The 15,626-nt window shown below is 47.7% G+C and overlaps 1 protein-coding gene across 1 annotated transcript in view; it reads right to left on the reverse strand.

Annotated features, from left to right (window-relative positions):
- TMEM67 (transmembrane protein 67) overlaps positions 1-15,626 on the reverse strand; it is a 989,409-nt gene that overhangs the window by 337,702 nt on the left and 636,081 nt on the right. Inside the window, exon 20 of the mRNA XM_078687042.1 lies at positions 2,906-3,045. Coding sequence (XP_078543168.1) covers positions 2,906-3,045 — 140 coding nt within the window. The remainder of the gene's footprint in view (positions 1-2,905; positions 3,046-15,626) is intronic.

Below are 15,626 nucleotides of genomic sequence, written 5' to 3' on the forward strand. Positions count from 1 at the left end.
ACGCTCCGTTCCAGCTTTTCTGGGGGAGCTTGAGGAGGTTGGCAAGGCATCGGGCTTTAAAGTCAATGTGGGGAAATCTATGCCCCTGCCCCTGGGCCTTCATGTGGATGCCCCGGTCGATGCTTTCAAGGAGTTAGGGGGATTGTGAATCCAGAGTGAAATCCCATACCTGGGGATCGCGCTAACACCGTCCACTGGCGCAACTCTCGCATGCAACTATACCACCCTTACCTCACAAGTGACGAACGCCCTACGCCGCTGGAAGACGCATTCCCTGTCGCTGCTTTGTAGGGTAGTAACGGTAAAAAATGTCTACATATCTTCCAGACAATACCTGTTACACCCCCCCTGCATTACATCCGCACGTTGCAGTCTGAGATACAGCACTTCATCTGGGCCGGGAAACGGCCGCGGCTTCGTCCCGATTTGGCCTCTCGTCCTACTGCTGAGGACGGCTTAAGAATTCCTAATTTTATGAACTAATATAAGGCAGCCCAAATGTGCTACTTAGTGGAATGGAGCAGACCAGAATCCAAAATGAGGTGGCTCTTTCAGGATCGATCGGGCCATGGCCCGCCTTTCCTTGTGGAAGGTACCTTTCTTGAAACCGGCCGATCGCCCCTCGTATTTGCTCTGGTCTCCCATTACCCGTTCAGTGATGAGGGTATGGGATTCTGTTGCGGTGCAAAGGAACCTCACCTCATTCCCTTCACCTCTTAATCCCCTTTTTGATAATCCTGAATTTTCCTCAGGCACAGATACGCTGACCTTTCCGCAGTGGCAGGCATCGCCTTGCAACTCCGCGGGCCACCTGTTCGATCTCCAGGGCTTTATACCCTACTCTGAGCTGTCTGACTGGTACGACATTAAGGACCCCAAACGGTTTCAATATTTTCAGATCCGTCACTGGCTGCTCCAATCCGACGTGCGCCCCTTTGTTAGCCGTAAGCTTACGGTTTATGAGAAATGGCTCCTCTCCAAACACTCAGATCGTAAAATGATCTCTGAATTGTACCCCATGCTACACTCGCCCGCACCACAAAATAGGTCAGCTGGTCAGCGCAGGCGGGAAGCAGAACTAGGTCGGAGTCTCTCGTTCAAGGAATGGCAGTAGATCCACTATAGGGTTCACCACAAAGCACGGAATGTAGGGAGCGAGGAAGTGGCGGTCAAACTCGCCATGTACTGCCATCTAACAGCAGCTCGACTGCATAAAATTAACCCTGACAGAAGCTCTGAATGTTGGAGAGGCTGTGGGGAAACAGGCACCCTGACACACATACTTTGGGAGTGTAGGGAGGTGCAGGGTTTTTGGGAGGGAGTGCTAAGGGATGTGGACACCTACTTCGAAACGGAGGTCCCCCGCTTTCCCGCATACACCCTCTTGGGTCTGCCTAATGCGCTCACCTTTCCGCTCAAATCCACACGCGGGAAGCAGATGGGGTTAGCCTTGGGCGCAGCTGTACACCATATCTTATCCCTATGGGGCACTAGTACTCTTCCCTCACATACTGAGTGGTTGAATAAGTTGTCGAATATCATTGGCATGGAGCGTATACAAGCTAATCTCACGAACTCGACAGCATCCTTCCACACGGTATGGAAACCGATCCTCTCACTGCTAGCGCAAGTATTCAATGAAGTGACCTGCCCCAAATACCTGCGGTTGCTTAGGCTTACAGATGCTCCGACTCCTGCGGATAAGTCCCAAAAGGCGTAATCCACTGTTCCTACATGGCGCATGGCACACCGGTTCCGGGGTGGGTGGGGGGGGGAGTTGGGTTAGGTGGGCTGGGAGGGGGGTGTTAATGCAGACAGGTGCGTTTCAAGGAGAGTGCCACATAATGATGTCTGTAGCATCGTCGATACTCATGGCCCTTGGACAGTCATTACACCTCTCTCCTTGCATGAGGTCTCTTGCTGCCATTCAGAGTTTTTAATGATTGTTTAGAATTTCTCCTGTGGAGACAGAACAATACCAATTACATAGTGTTTTGCCTGGAGGAGGAGTTACTGCTAGCACAAAACTGCCTGGAGTTAGCATGCTCTCATCACTTCCGAAGAGTCTTATGCAGGGTTGGAATATTGTCTGCCTTCTATTTTGCTGCTACCTCAGATAGCAAAGATGAGAGATCTTGGGTGGTGGAGGTTTGCCACTGAGGAGCCACTAGAAAGACAGTGGAATGCCCCTACCCAGCAAACAAATGCACAAGGAACAGACACCGTTTCTAAAACAGCGGTCTAAGATTGAATTTACTCTTTGGCCGAAGGAAGCATTGAGAGCCAAGAATATTTGGGTTTTGGGGTGAACTTAGGTGTTTAGGAAAAGTGGACTATAGACTGCCTGGACACAGACTTTTCACCCAAAATGATCTATTGTTCAGAAAACCCTTTTAGTAATCTTTACATTAAGAAAAGAGAAATACCATGTTTCAGGTTAGAATGAATATGCATTATAAACATTATATGCATGGAGTACTGAACAAAGTCCATAAAGGTCTACCAGGATCTACTTAATATAGGCACTCCCTAGTTCTTTACCCCAACTGAGTGGCTGCAACTTTCAGAGTCATTGTACAGGTCTTTAGTTCTACACCGATGTGGCATTATATTACATTCAACTTCTGTGTGCTTTTAGGCTTCTTTTGAATTATTAGTGAACTGGCAGACCAAGTGGTAACAAGAAGAGTGCAGGCATTCACCAGATGATCCGGGTGAGAGACAGAGGTTATGGGGACTACCTACTGCAACTGGTTGTTGCACAATAAACATTATTCTGAACAATAAATCGAATTAAACGAACTTTCAAAGCATGAATGCCATACTGTGCAGATTGATCTACAATATTAAATAAAACAGCTTAGATATAAAAGGAAGGTGGAATAAAAATATAATGAAATGATACCTCCAAAAAGAAGAGAACAGCAAGCACTTGAAAGAGAGGATTTATTTTCCTCACAGTTTGAATTTCATTCCATTCATTGGCTATGAAGTATGTCCTCCATATGCTGACAGGAGCCATTGTACTTTTTACTCCACTGTCTCCTAAATGGAATCATAAAATTAGTTAAAAGAAATATGTTATACCATAAAGATAATTGTGCAGCAGAGGCTGGCCAAATGGTTTGACCTTAAGTCAAAATGTGAGTCAGTTGAATGGGGTGGGGCTCACTAGCCTGAAAAGAACAAGTTACTTAACTTTGGTAATGCATTATCTCGTAGAGACCATTTCGAGCTGCAGATTCTTTACCTTTGAATTCCCCAGGCATCAGCTCGATCCGGAAACTTTTGCATGAGCAGTAACTCTTGATTGCACCATTAGGTGGCTCCAATCGGCTCCATGTATTGTCGTCGGCATCGTTAGCGTCGGTTATGATTTTGCGGTCACTTGTATACGTGCCAGCTAGGCGCACAGATGTCAGAACTATTCACGTTTCCACACCAGAAGCGCAGAGCCAAGAAGATACTGACTTGATTGTGGGTCATAACTAGGGCCCTGAAAAGGATGCCCGGCCACCAAAATAACCTCATATACTTCAAGAGGAAGGTTGAAAGCTATCAACTGTCACCGCTCAATCTCCACTTATGGAGGCAGGGAGATGATAGGTTTGGGTGGAGTACCGTCCCTTGTTGCGCAGAGGGGCGCTCCCAAAGGGGCAGACTGATCCGAGGATTGATACTCATTTTTAGAAGCTCTGAATACAAGACAACATTTTCCAAGTCTGGAGCCACAAGAATGACTTGGACAGAAGGGGGATGGGAGCACACTGCCTCACCTCCCAGCACAGTTCGCCCCTTAGCATTGTGGTCAATGCAGTTCACAGTGATTGCTTACTTGATTTTTAGCTGTAGTTGTTCATCAAAGTTGGTGCAGGTTAGTGCTGTAAATCTCTAGACACATGTGTTTCTGGATATTATCCTTCATCAGTAGAGATCAAAAACGAAATTCTGCCACAGTCTCTCAGGTCTCAGTACCTCTCTCTGGCGCACAGGTGCATCTCCAAAAGCTCGTCAGCTCAGTGGCTCAAGGGAGCCTTTTCAAACAGAATGGGGATGGGAGCACACTGCCACAAGAATGACTTGGGCCTGGTCGTTCTTGATCTTCTTGAGAATCCTGGGCAGAATGATGGTATGGGCAGAAAGGCAAACAGTAGGCCTCAGCTCCACTTGTGACGAAAAGCTTCGCTGAGCAATAGCCACCTTGAAAACTGCAGTGCGCAAAACTGCTGATATTGCGTGTTCTCTTCGGATGCGTACAGATGTAATCAAGGCTCTCCCAACTGCTGAAAGAGACCTTGCCCCACCTCCGAATGGAGATGCCGTTCGTGATCCGCTAGGCATCGAGAGGTTGAGTTTGTCTCCCCTGGCATTCAGAGAACCTGCCAGGTACTGCACCACCAGGGTTATGCCCTGCTGTTCCAGCCATGTCCAGAGATGCAGGGCCTCTTGACGAAGGGTCCACAACCCTGCCAGCCCTATTTACCCTGTCCTGCAGTACCACATACCGGTGGTGTTGTCAGTGAACACCTTCACTAACTTCCCCTTGACAAAGGGAAGAAATGCTTTCAAAGCCAACTGGATCGCACGAAGCTCCAACAAACTAATGTGGAGCCCCGACCCTGGCAGAGACCAGTGTCCCCTGATCTCAATAGATGCGCCGCCCCATCCCAGGAGTGAGGCATCTGTCACTACTTTATGATCTGGTTGGGGAAGGGAAAGGGGCCTGCCTCTGACCCAATCTCGGTTCGTCAACCACCACTGCAGGTCTTTCGCAGTTCCCTCCGAGATCTGGACCATGTAATAGAGATTGACCTGAAGCTGCGTCCACTGGAACTTCAGGTCCCACTGCAGAGCCTGCAACAGGATGCAGGAGGCCATGAGGCCTAGCATCCTCAGAGTCAGACTTACCAAAATCCAGGATAGAAGCTGAAACATAGGTATCATAATCTGAATATCCTCGACTCGCTGCTTGGGAGGAAAAGCCTGAAACTCCGCTGAGTCCAGAACAGCTCCAATGAAAGGGAGTGTAGGAAAGTAGGATCTGCTTATTATAGTTGGCCACGTCTTACAGTCTGCATGCCACATACAATCCAGATATTACACTTATCCAACTCACTTACCCACAATACAGAAGATTGAACCATATGAAGCTAGGAAATGACAATTACAACAAAATAAAAAATTACACATTCATTTATTAATCCTCCAGGTACTTGCACAACCTGGGAAGTCTGCACAGGACATGGCTGGGATACAGATGGTGTGGCTGAAAACCCCTTCCATTGCCACGAAAGGTGTTGAAAGCTAGACTGGCCACGGGGTGTTACTGAGAGGCCCAAGGATCTGGCCATAGCACGAGAGTCCTTGAAACTCTCCAAGGCAGAGTCCGGCTTCTCTCCAAAGAGATGAGATCCATAAAAGGGCATGTTCATCAAATTAGCTTGGACATAACTCGAGATGCCAGATGTTCTTAGTCAGGCATGGCACCATAAGGCTACTGTTGACTAATCAGCTCTGCCCAGGTAGTCAATTGTGTCTAGGCCACACCTAATGGTGAATTGTGCTGCCGTCTTTTACCGCCTGGGACAGTACAGCTTGGGCCTCTCCGTGACCTGTGGCAGCACTTGCGCAACCGTCTCCCAAAGGGAGTGGGAGAAACAGCCCAATAAGCATGCAGTATTCATTGACCGCAATGCCAGGCTGGCAGAAGAAAACATTTTCTTCCCAAGTATTTCCTGCTTCTTGGATTCCCTGTCCGGGGGAAAGCTGGGGGTTGGTGATGGGGGGCAGTGGGAGGTGGGTGGAAGGGAATGCGCCATGGGAAGTCAAAGCCTGCACCACCAAGCTCTCAGGGGTCAGGTGTTGGCTGAGGAACCTTGAGTCACCCGGAGCTGGGCGATGGTGGCATGCATTTTGTCACGTTCATAGGAGCCCTTGTGCTAGGCTTGGACCACTTGTCTAGGAGGACATCAGTTAGTGCTTCTTTAAAGGGCAATAGGGGTTCAGAGGCGGAAGACCCTGGCTGAAGCACTTCGATCAGAAGATTAGTCCTGACCTGCATAGAGGGTAACTCTAGTCCAAGGACCTCAGCTGCCCTCCTTTATCACCATTGCATAAGAAGCAACCTCCTTTGTAGCCACAGTTGGCAGAGAAAACATTCCAGTATCTGGGGATGTGTCCAGTCCACTGCCTTTCCCAAGTTCCTCATACCAGTCCATCTGCTCTACAGATACATCCTGGTGTTCTACAGGGTCCATAGACCCCTCCCAGTCCTCTCTGTGCCTGAAGAGTCCTGACTATGACCAGGCGACAACATAGAACCTCTGGGTTCTGCCAGAGTCGGCGTTGAGCGACACCAATCCGACTTTGAGTTGTATGGAGTAAGGATGGAGCTGGTGCCGGCACTGAAGGCACTGACATTGGGCCCGACTCCGGGGATGGGCGCGATCAGATCAATGAGGTCCCAGCAGCGCAGTGGCTTCAGCTGACGGCGTTGAATCAGATGTGGCCCCTTCCGACCCCGAGAGGCCCTGAAGGCTCACCACAGGGGTCGGCCCACACAGTGTATGGCCTCGTAAATTTATTTTATTTGAGCAGGGGTCACTTCGGCTCCCGGAAAGGGGAGGGAGGTGTAGAGTCGACTCTGGCTCCGCATTGGCCGTGCCTATTGTCAGTGCGCTCCTTACCTCTTTCATCAACGGATGATAGTTGAGGCAAAGATGAAGTCTGCTTAAACTTCTTCTTTTTCTTGTGTCTCTTCCCCAAGTGTTCTGAAGACCTTGAGTGGGCGGATGAGAACTTGGGGCTCCGGCAGCGGACCCGTGACCGCCTCTTCTTATATCAGGACCGGGTTCTCAGCAGATTCTTGCTGGCCGAGGTCAATTGCCGGGCCGCAAGGAGCTTCATAGTTTGCTCCCGCAAGGCCTTCGGAGCCATGCCCCGACAGTCTGAGTACTGCTTCGAGTCGTGACCATGTTTGAAACACCAAAGGCAAACGAGGTGGGGGTCGGTTACCAAAATGGCGCAGTGAGAGGCACCACACGGTTTAAACCCGGTCTTCCTAGAAGACATCCTTCGATACACAGGAAAAAAGTTTTGGACAGCAAACATTTAAAAATAAACCTGTCAAAAAGCGACAGAGGGGTAGCTCTTCCCGGATTGGAACTTAACTGGCACGGAAAGAAAAGAACTGATGTCCGCGCACCTGGGTGGCACATATATAGGTGACCTCAACGTCATTACTGATACAAACGATGTGACACAGAGCCGAATGGAGCCACCTGATGGTGCGCGGAAGGGGTACTGCTCAGGCAAAAGTTCCTGGATCCAGATGCCTGGGGATTTCAAAGATAAGGAATCTACAGCTAGAAGGCTCTATCACATTGATAGTTACTGGGCAGGGTCAAGTAGAGGAATGGGCCAGGATGCTAGTAACTGAATTGGCATGCAGCTTAATGGGCCAATCTGAATATAACTGGGCTAGGCTAGAGGTCACTACGTGAAGGTCAGCTAACCTGGTTCTACTTGGCCAGCACCATTTTGCAACCAGGGCAGATGGCCCAAATAAATGTTTGCAGTTCTGAATATGGTGCCAAATTTCTCTCAGACATCCTTTACCCATTAAAAAAAGAAAATTTAAAAAAAGGAGAATGAAGGATGCCCGAAATGGCTGCCTTGACATCCTATTCAGAATAGCAAAAATGGTAGGAAGTAAAGTCAGTTACCCTGGTCCTCTATGGTCTGAACCACTCTGTTGACCATAGAAGCCCCGTCATAGCTGAATCCACTGCCCTCTTCTAAACTGCTAAATGAGAAAATGAGAAGGGAAGAAGGCGCAGGTTGGCTGACTTCTGCACTTACATACTGGAACAGTGAACAAGACACACACAAATGCCGCCACACTTGCATCATAAAATGTCCACACACATCTTCAGACAGTTGTCCACAAGCAATGATGTAATTCCTGTAAAGACTGATATTGAAAGAAAGTTTAAGTTAACTGGGGGCAAGAGCTGCTAAAGTACAAAAAAGTACACCTCAGAACAGCAAGGAACAGTGACTTTCAGAATAGGACTTAAGATTTACGAATGTAAAATTTACCTTCAAAGTTAAACTCCCTTGATACCTCCAGATACCTCTGGCACTGCGTTCCGCACTCTATTACAGGGAATGTCCATAATCACTTATTTGACCCAGGAAATGTTCTAAATGTAATTAATTCGCTGATCCAAGACTATGTACAAGCTCCTCTAATGTTTATGGTATTTATCAGTATATCTCACCTTCTTTCCATACCCTCTTCCACATGTCCCCTGATTCATCCTCTAAACTCCCCTTTCCCTCTTCACACACCATCACTATGCAGTTATGTGTTTTTGCTGTTCGTGACGCCTGATAGAACGGCATATGACCTGTTACACTATTAAACGTAATATTGGTTTCTTATTGCTCTCTGTAAAGTGCCTTAATGCCAATCTGGTGGAAAGAGGACTATATAAAACCGATAAATAAATGCTAAATTAGAATTCTAAGGCTAAAATACAAGAGGCATCCCAAAATGTAACTCAGTGAGGAAACTCTCTGTTAGTTAGAAGATAAGTGTATATCAATAGAAAAAGACCTACAGGCTGCTTCTAGGATAGAAATCGCAGCAATACAAGCGACAGAGTTCTGGGGAAGGATGGCCAGCGCATTCTCTTGTGGGAGTGAGGTTGCAGTGATTCACAGCACAAGGGAGAAACTTTATGGGATCTCAGAGAAGAAATGAATTGGTTGTGGTGGAAGACAGGGGCTGTGGGAAACTCACAGAAGATGGGTTGCAGAAAATTCTCCCAAAGAAGCGAGGGGTACATGTGGAGTGGGTCTCACAGGAAGGGAAGGGGCTTGTCAGAATACAGTCAGAGGCAATGGACAAGCATGATTTTCTGGTTCTGAACGATGGGGGTTGGGACTTTTTACCACGGATTCCCCAGGGCCTAACCTACTAAATCACTGTACAATGGCGCCCAGTACCCCCTTTCTGCACTGGAATCAAAAGGAAGCGAAGATGAGCAGTCAACGGCTTCTCAGTGAGGTAGTGTGGGAGGTCAAAATCAGAACTTAAATAATTACGCAAAAAAGATAGTAAAATCCTGTACTGCTCTGGCTTTTCTTTACAGGAAATGAGAACTACTTTTATTATACACAAAATATAATGGTACACAAAGTAAGACCAATCAGCCAACATTATAATAAGGGGTGCTATGGAATTAGAATTACACCGACTAGGATTAGGCAAGATATGGCACACATGCAAGCTCACAATGGAATGTGCGAGCTGCCTGGTTCTGTAGCCTGTATGACAGTTCAATTGTGCCCTATTACTAAAAAGCCTTAAATACGTAAAGAAGAATTCAGTTTAGCGGCAGAGGCAAAGTAAGTTTTCGAGTTCACTTGGTTGGTTTATCGGACGTAGTAGAGTTTGCTAGAAAACGTTGAGTGCGAGTCCCGCAAACAAGAACAGTGAAAACGATCCTGCTTGAGGATTACAGCAGCACAGCAGAGGCAGTCCCATCTCCTTTTCTTAGTGTTGGCAGAGGAATTCAGAGACTCTAGCAAAGCAGAGGCACGCCACTGGTGGCCTCACCACTCACACAACAAGGAGCCCCCCCACTGATGGCGGTCACAAATCCTCCAACTGTGTTGTCAGCTTCCAGCAGAGTCCACTCCTGCCACTGGGTTGCCACCTCATAGTCACACTAACCATCATACTCAGGCTGTTGGCGATGGAGATATATGAAGCTTGCTCAGGAAGTTTACAGGGAGGCTGGGAGACCCACTCCTAGACTCAAGTCAGCACTAGTCTCGCCATGATTAAGTCTGCACTTCGGGGCTGTCCCACACTCTGGGCACAGCGTTTGAGCTTCAACTCCTCAGTCAAATCTTTCCCTCCACAGTCAGACACTCCGTCCCCTATCTCCCCTCCCTTCTCCCTTCAACACATAGCACGACCAGTAAGGTGGCACAGATTCAGTTGTCCTCTCAGTTCTGGAAGACTGGCTTTCAAAGAAACCAGAACTGGACCCAAATAGTTATTACTGTACTTTGTAGAGTACTCCTTCCCTTGGTCAGGAACAAACAAGAATTGGACCCAAGTGTGATAGTTAGGGTCCCATCCCACCCTAATAGTCAGTTTCTGGACGGGGGATGTTGATCTCACTGTCTGTGTTCTGGAACCAGTTAGAATCAGTGTCCTTTCGAAAGTACCTTCTCTTTTTGCAGAGCACACACAGTCTTTGTTGAAGCGGATGGCTCCCACAGTAGGTAGAGACTATGCAGTGTCCAAGCTGGAGCACCCTAAACACAAGCACAATAAAGTGCACAGCCTCTGCACCTGGCTGTCCACAGCAGTCTGGAGTAGCACTCTGGGAAGTTGCAAAGGGACAGGTCCTTCATGGAAGATTTCCTCTGTACAACAAGAGAGATCCTCTTTCTCACCTACTCACACCCACCATCAGCCAAATGGCTTTACACATGAAGGGAGGACCAGCAGACCCTTGCTAGCAAAGACCACTGCAGCATTTCTAAAGCAGCCCCTAGCCCTCCTCCCACACTTCAGTGTCTGAGGCTACATTATTTTACTCTGGAACGCAAGCAGCATTCTATCTTTGTCCGGGGAGGCTGTACCACAAGTGCCATCTTGTGCTATATTTTTCCTTTAGTCTGATAAGTTCATCAAGAATAATAAGTGCGGAGAGTGTAAACTAAATGTAATCTACCCAGTAACTGTTTTGTATTTATTCCTTTATACCATCTGTCTTGTTTATAATTACGTTCTATGCCCAGGTATATAAGGGTCATTTCGGTATACCCCTGTTGATTTTGACCTATATTTTCCCAAATGCGTCCAAAATTTATCCCACTGATTTATGCATCAATAGACACACAATAACCATGGAGTCCTGCTACCAGTCATCAGTCATACAGCATGCATATGGGGATGTCAGAGTAGGGACTGAGCATTACATTCAAGCTGAACTTTACTTGACAGAGTCCTGCACGCAATACATTCAAGTTTAACAGGAAAAAAGTCTGGTTTGTATTATCCTGCTTTACTGTGTATGTTCAGGAACATGGAAGGGTTTCCCATTTCAACTACAGAGTGCTTTTGAAGGACCTTTCAAGATCTCAGAAACGTGTGCTGTGATTTATGGTCAATTGCAACGTTTAGGCCTCAGCTCGTACACAATATTATTGGGTGGAATGGGTCACTCAGGGCAGGTGTCCAAATCTGCAATACCATTCAGTGTATATTCTGATCCCAGCAGGGCAGTAGAAAACCTCCAAACAAGGAGATGGGTCCAGCTCCATGGTACAGGAAGGAAGGTACCTCATGACATGAAGTGCCACCACATGGTGAAAAGTGGTAGAAGGGACCTCTCAGTAGGGTAAGAGCTTGGGTTTCAGGATGGCCACATGGAAGGAAGAAGAGCTGTCTGTGCACCCACCCAGTAGTAAAGCCAGAGTAGGGTTGGCTGGGGCAGTTGCTTCTACAGCTGGAGGAGGAGCAAAGAAAGGCCAGAGGCAATGGACTTGTAGAATTACTCTCTCACATCACCTGTAGTGGTTGACACAGAGACTCAATAAGTCTCTCATATAAACTTGCCCACCCAATTGTGTCGGTCTTTCAGGAGCCAGTCTGTCCAAAGGCTACAACAGTTGCATTGTAGCCATCAATAAAATACATAACTAGTGGCTTGATCCGGACAGAACGCACAACCTTCTGGATGAGGTCTCTGATCAAAAAAGCAAGTGGAAGCAGACAGCGCAGCCCCGGATGAGCACCCAGTAGACTGCCTGCAAGCTGTGCTGGTGGCTACACAGCATCACTAAGGGCAGCAGTGGCCACACACAGATACTGGTTGTAGGAAACTGGCTCTGTATATACTATTCTAAAGTAAGGTTGAGTGTGCACAGAGCCTAAAACGAAAGAGGATGAGAGTAACCTTTCCCAAAGAGAGTCTTCATTATCTAAGTGGTAAAATCTGTAAAGGTAATCTGCATTGGTATGGGCAGCCCAGGTCTATGTCCACTGTAAAGTCCATTCCCTATAGAGAGATGGACCACCTCAAGAGTTTGGGATTTTCTCCTTTCATCTGCATTAGCCACCTGAGAGGTCTCTGGTTCAGTTTGAACTATTTAGTGTGTACCAAACAGGTATGGTCTCAGCTTCTTCAGAGACCAAACTGCAGAAAAGGCCCCCAACTCAATAGCACTCCAACGCTGTTCCCTGGGCATTAGCCTTCTGCTTATGAAAGCAACAGGTTGGTCTTGTCCAGCATCATTGTTCTGGCGTAGGACCGCTCCTATCCCTATCTCAGATGCATTAATCTGCACAATTAACTGCTTGGAGTAATCTGGAGCCTTGAGATTAGATGCTGAGCACATTTTATGGTGTCAAAAGCCTTTTGACAGCTAACTGTCCAGTTCACTTTCTTGGGCATTTTGTTGGAGAGGAGTTCAGTGAGAGGTGTCACAATGGATCCATACCACTTCACAAATCTGCTGTAATACCCAGTCAAGCCAAGAAATGCCCTGACTTCGGTCTGGGTGGTTGGAGCTTCACAATCCAGAATGGTCTGGATTTTGGGTTGGAGTGGCTGAACTTGGCCTCCCCCTACATGGTGGCCCAAGTAAAAAACTTTTTTCAGTCCTATCTGGCACTTGGATGCCTTGATAGTTAGGCCTCCAGTCAGCAAGCCTTGTAAACCCTTCTCCATGTGGACCAGATGATCCTGCCAGTAAGAGCAAACCACAGCAACATCATCAAGATATGCTGCACTAAAGCCTTCCAACCCAGCAAAGACTTGATTCAACAACCTTGGGAAGGTGGCAGGGGCATTCCTTAGATCAAAGGACATCACACTAAACTGGAAGTGCCCATCAGGTGTGGAGAATGCGGTCTTTTCTTTTGCTTCTAGGGCCATGCCAATCTGCCAATACCCTGCAGTCAAGTCAAAAATACTGAGAAACTTGGCAGCCCCTAACTTAGCTATCAATTTGTCAACTCTGGGGATGGGGTGTGCATCTGTCTTGGTGACAACATTGAGGCCTCAGTAGTCCACACAAAACCTAATTTCTCTCTTTACACTTTGTGGATGAGGTTGGGGACTAGGACCACTGGGCTGGCCCAGGGACTCTCAGAAGGCTCATTGACCCCAAACACTAGCATCTTGCTGACCTCAGCCTTAATACTTTCCTTAAATTGGTCACAATGGTTTGGATTTTGGTTTTGACAAGCAAGAAGTCTAGTGTTCACATCATGGGTACACCAGTGTGTCTGACCAAGGGTTAGGGAGAAGAGCTGTGCATATTGCTGCAGGACCTGCCTGCAGTTGGGTGGAGAGGTTATCTGAATAGACAACTCCATCCACTGACCCATCTTGGCGACTGTAAGAGAGGAGGTCAGTGCGAGGTTCACTCTCTGTCTCCTGATCCTCATCAGTAACCATCAACATGGTCATATCAGCCCTGTCACAGAAGAGTTTCAGGTGGTTCACATGTATCACCCTTTTGGGGAACCTGCTAGTGCCCAGGTCTACCAAGTAGGTAACCTCACTCTTCTTCTCTAGGATAGAGTAAGGGCCACTCCTTTTGTCACTGGGAGCCCTTGGTGGCACTGGCTCCAAAACCCACACCTGTTGTTCTAGTTGGAATTCCACCAGTGCAGCTTTCTTGTCATACCAGAGCTTCTGGAGCTCCTGGCTGGTTTCAAGGTATTTGGATGCCTTCTTCATGTATTCTGCCATCATGGAACGAAGGCCTAGTACATAATCCACCACATGTTGCTTAGGTACATGATGGGGTTCTTCCCATCCTTCCCTCACAAGAGAGAGTAGCCCTCTTACAGGGTGGCCAAACAGACGTTTCCCTTCTGAGACACCTCTCTGTAGGCAAAAAGCAGGCAGTGTAACAGAACATCCTATCTCCTTTTGAGTTTTTCAGGGAGTCCCATTATCATGCCTTTCAATATCTTGTTGAATCTTTCAACAAGGCCATTTGTTTGTGGGTGTTAAGGTGTTGTGAACTTATAAACCACTCCACACTAATCCCACATGTGTGTCAAGTATGCAGACATGAAGTTCGAACCTTGCTCTGATACTACCACCTTAGGAAACCCTACCGTGCTGAAGACATCAATGAGGGCCTTGGCTACCACAGGGGCTGTAGTAGACCTAAAGGGAATGGCTTCAGGATATCTGGTGACATAATCCACTACCACCAGTAGGTATGTGTTTCCTGGGGCGGTGGGAGGTTCAAGTGGACCCACTATACCCACACTTACCCTCTCAAAGGGTACCCCAATCACTGGTAGTGGAATTAAGGGGGCCTTTGGGTGTCCACCTGTATCGCCACTGTCTTGACAGATGACACAGGAGCGTACAAACTCCTTCACTTTTTGGGACATCTGAGGCCAATTAAAGTAATTGACAAGTCTTTCCCAAGTTTTTGTCTGGCCCAGATGTCCAGCTAGGGGGATGTCATGGGCCAATGTGAGCAGGAACTCTATATACCACGGAGGCACTACCATTCTCCTAGTGTAACCAGGTTTGGAGTCTCTGGCCTCAGTGTACAAGAGGACCTCCAACCAATAGAACCTGTGGGAGCCACTGACATCTCTCTGGTCCTGTGCAGCAGCTTGCTGCCTCAGGCCCTCAAGACTGGGGCAGAACTGCTGCCCAAGGCACAGCTGTTCCCTAGAAGGTTTCTCTGGGCCAAAGAGCGCTACCTCGTAAGGTTCAAGTGCCATGAGCTCATTTCCCTCTAGGGCTGGCAAGTCCTCTCCAGGGGAGAGGGGTCCTAATTGTTTTGCTGTCTAGAATCTGTCTCACCAGTCTATCTACCTTTTCTCTTGCGAGGTTGGGCCATCATTGCTGGCTCCAACTCTTCTTTTTCAACCTGTGTTGGGCACTATGCTATTGTTTTCACACACAGTATCTCAGGGATGTTCACTATTGCTGCATGGGTCATTCTTTCTACCTCAGCCCATGCTGAGGACTCCAGACCATTTCCAAGAAGACAAGGGACTGGAAGTTTTGGAGAGACCACTCCCTGTTTCAGGCCAGTAACCCCTCCCTAATCTAATGTTACCATAGCCAGAGGATGGACTGCAGTATCATTATCACCATTAGTTACTGGGGAGACCAGTGATGCTCTCATCACATTGACATTGGCTTCTGTATCCCTCAGGGCTTCTGCACTTGGCCCATTGATTTTGGGGTGCTGCAGGTACTTATTTAAGTGTGTGGGCAGGACAGCTAGGGTTGCCATATCTACTCCACCCCTGGAGACTATTGTAGCTTCTGAATGCACTCTAATTTGTTCAGGGCACACCATTAATCCCATCTGGAGATTTGCCATTCCACGGTTAGCTGGAGGGGGACTAGGGGCTTGTAGTGTAGTTCCTATAGTCCCAATAGGCTCTGCGCATTGGAATAATATATTCAGCAGTGTAGACGTAGGACTGAGGTTAACTAGGTCTCTACTGACTAGATTAGACTTAAGTTTTTGCCAGCTAGCTCAGAGGTCACTAGAAACTTTCTCGAATGAGCGAGGAGGAGTTTAACCTCCCTGGATAGACAAGAAGG

Source organism: Lissotriton helveticus, chromosome 4_1 (genome assembly GCF_964261635.1).
Source record: "Lissotriton helveticus chromosome 4_1, aLisHel1.1, whole genome shotgun sequence".
NCBI lineage: Eukaryota > Metazoa > Chordata > Amphibia > Caudata > Salamandridae > Lissotriton > Lissotriton helveticus.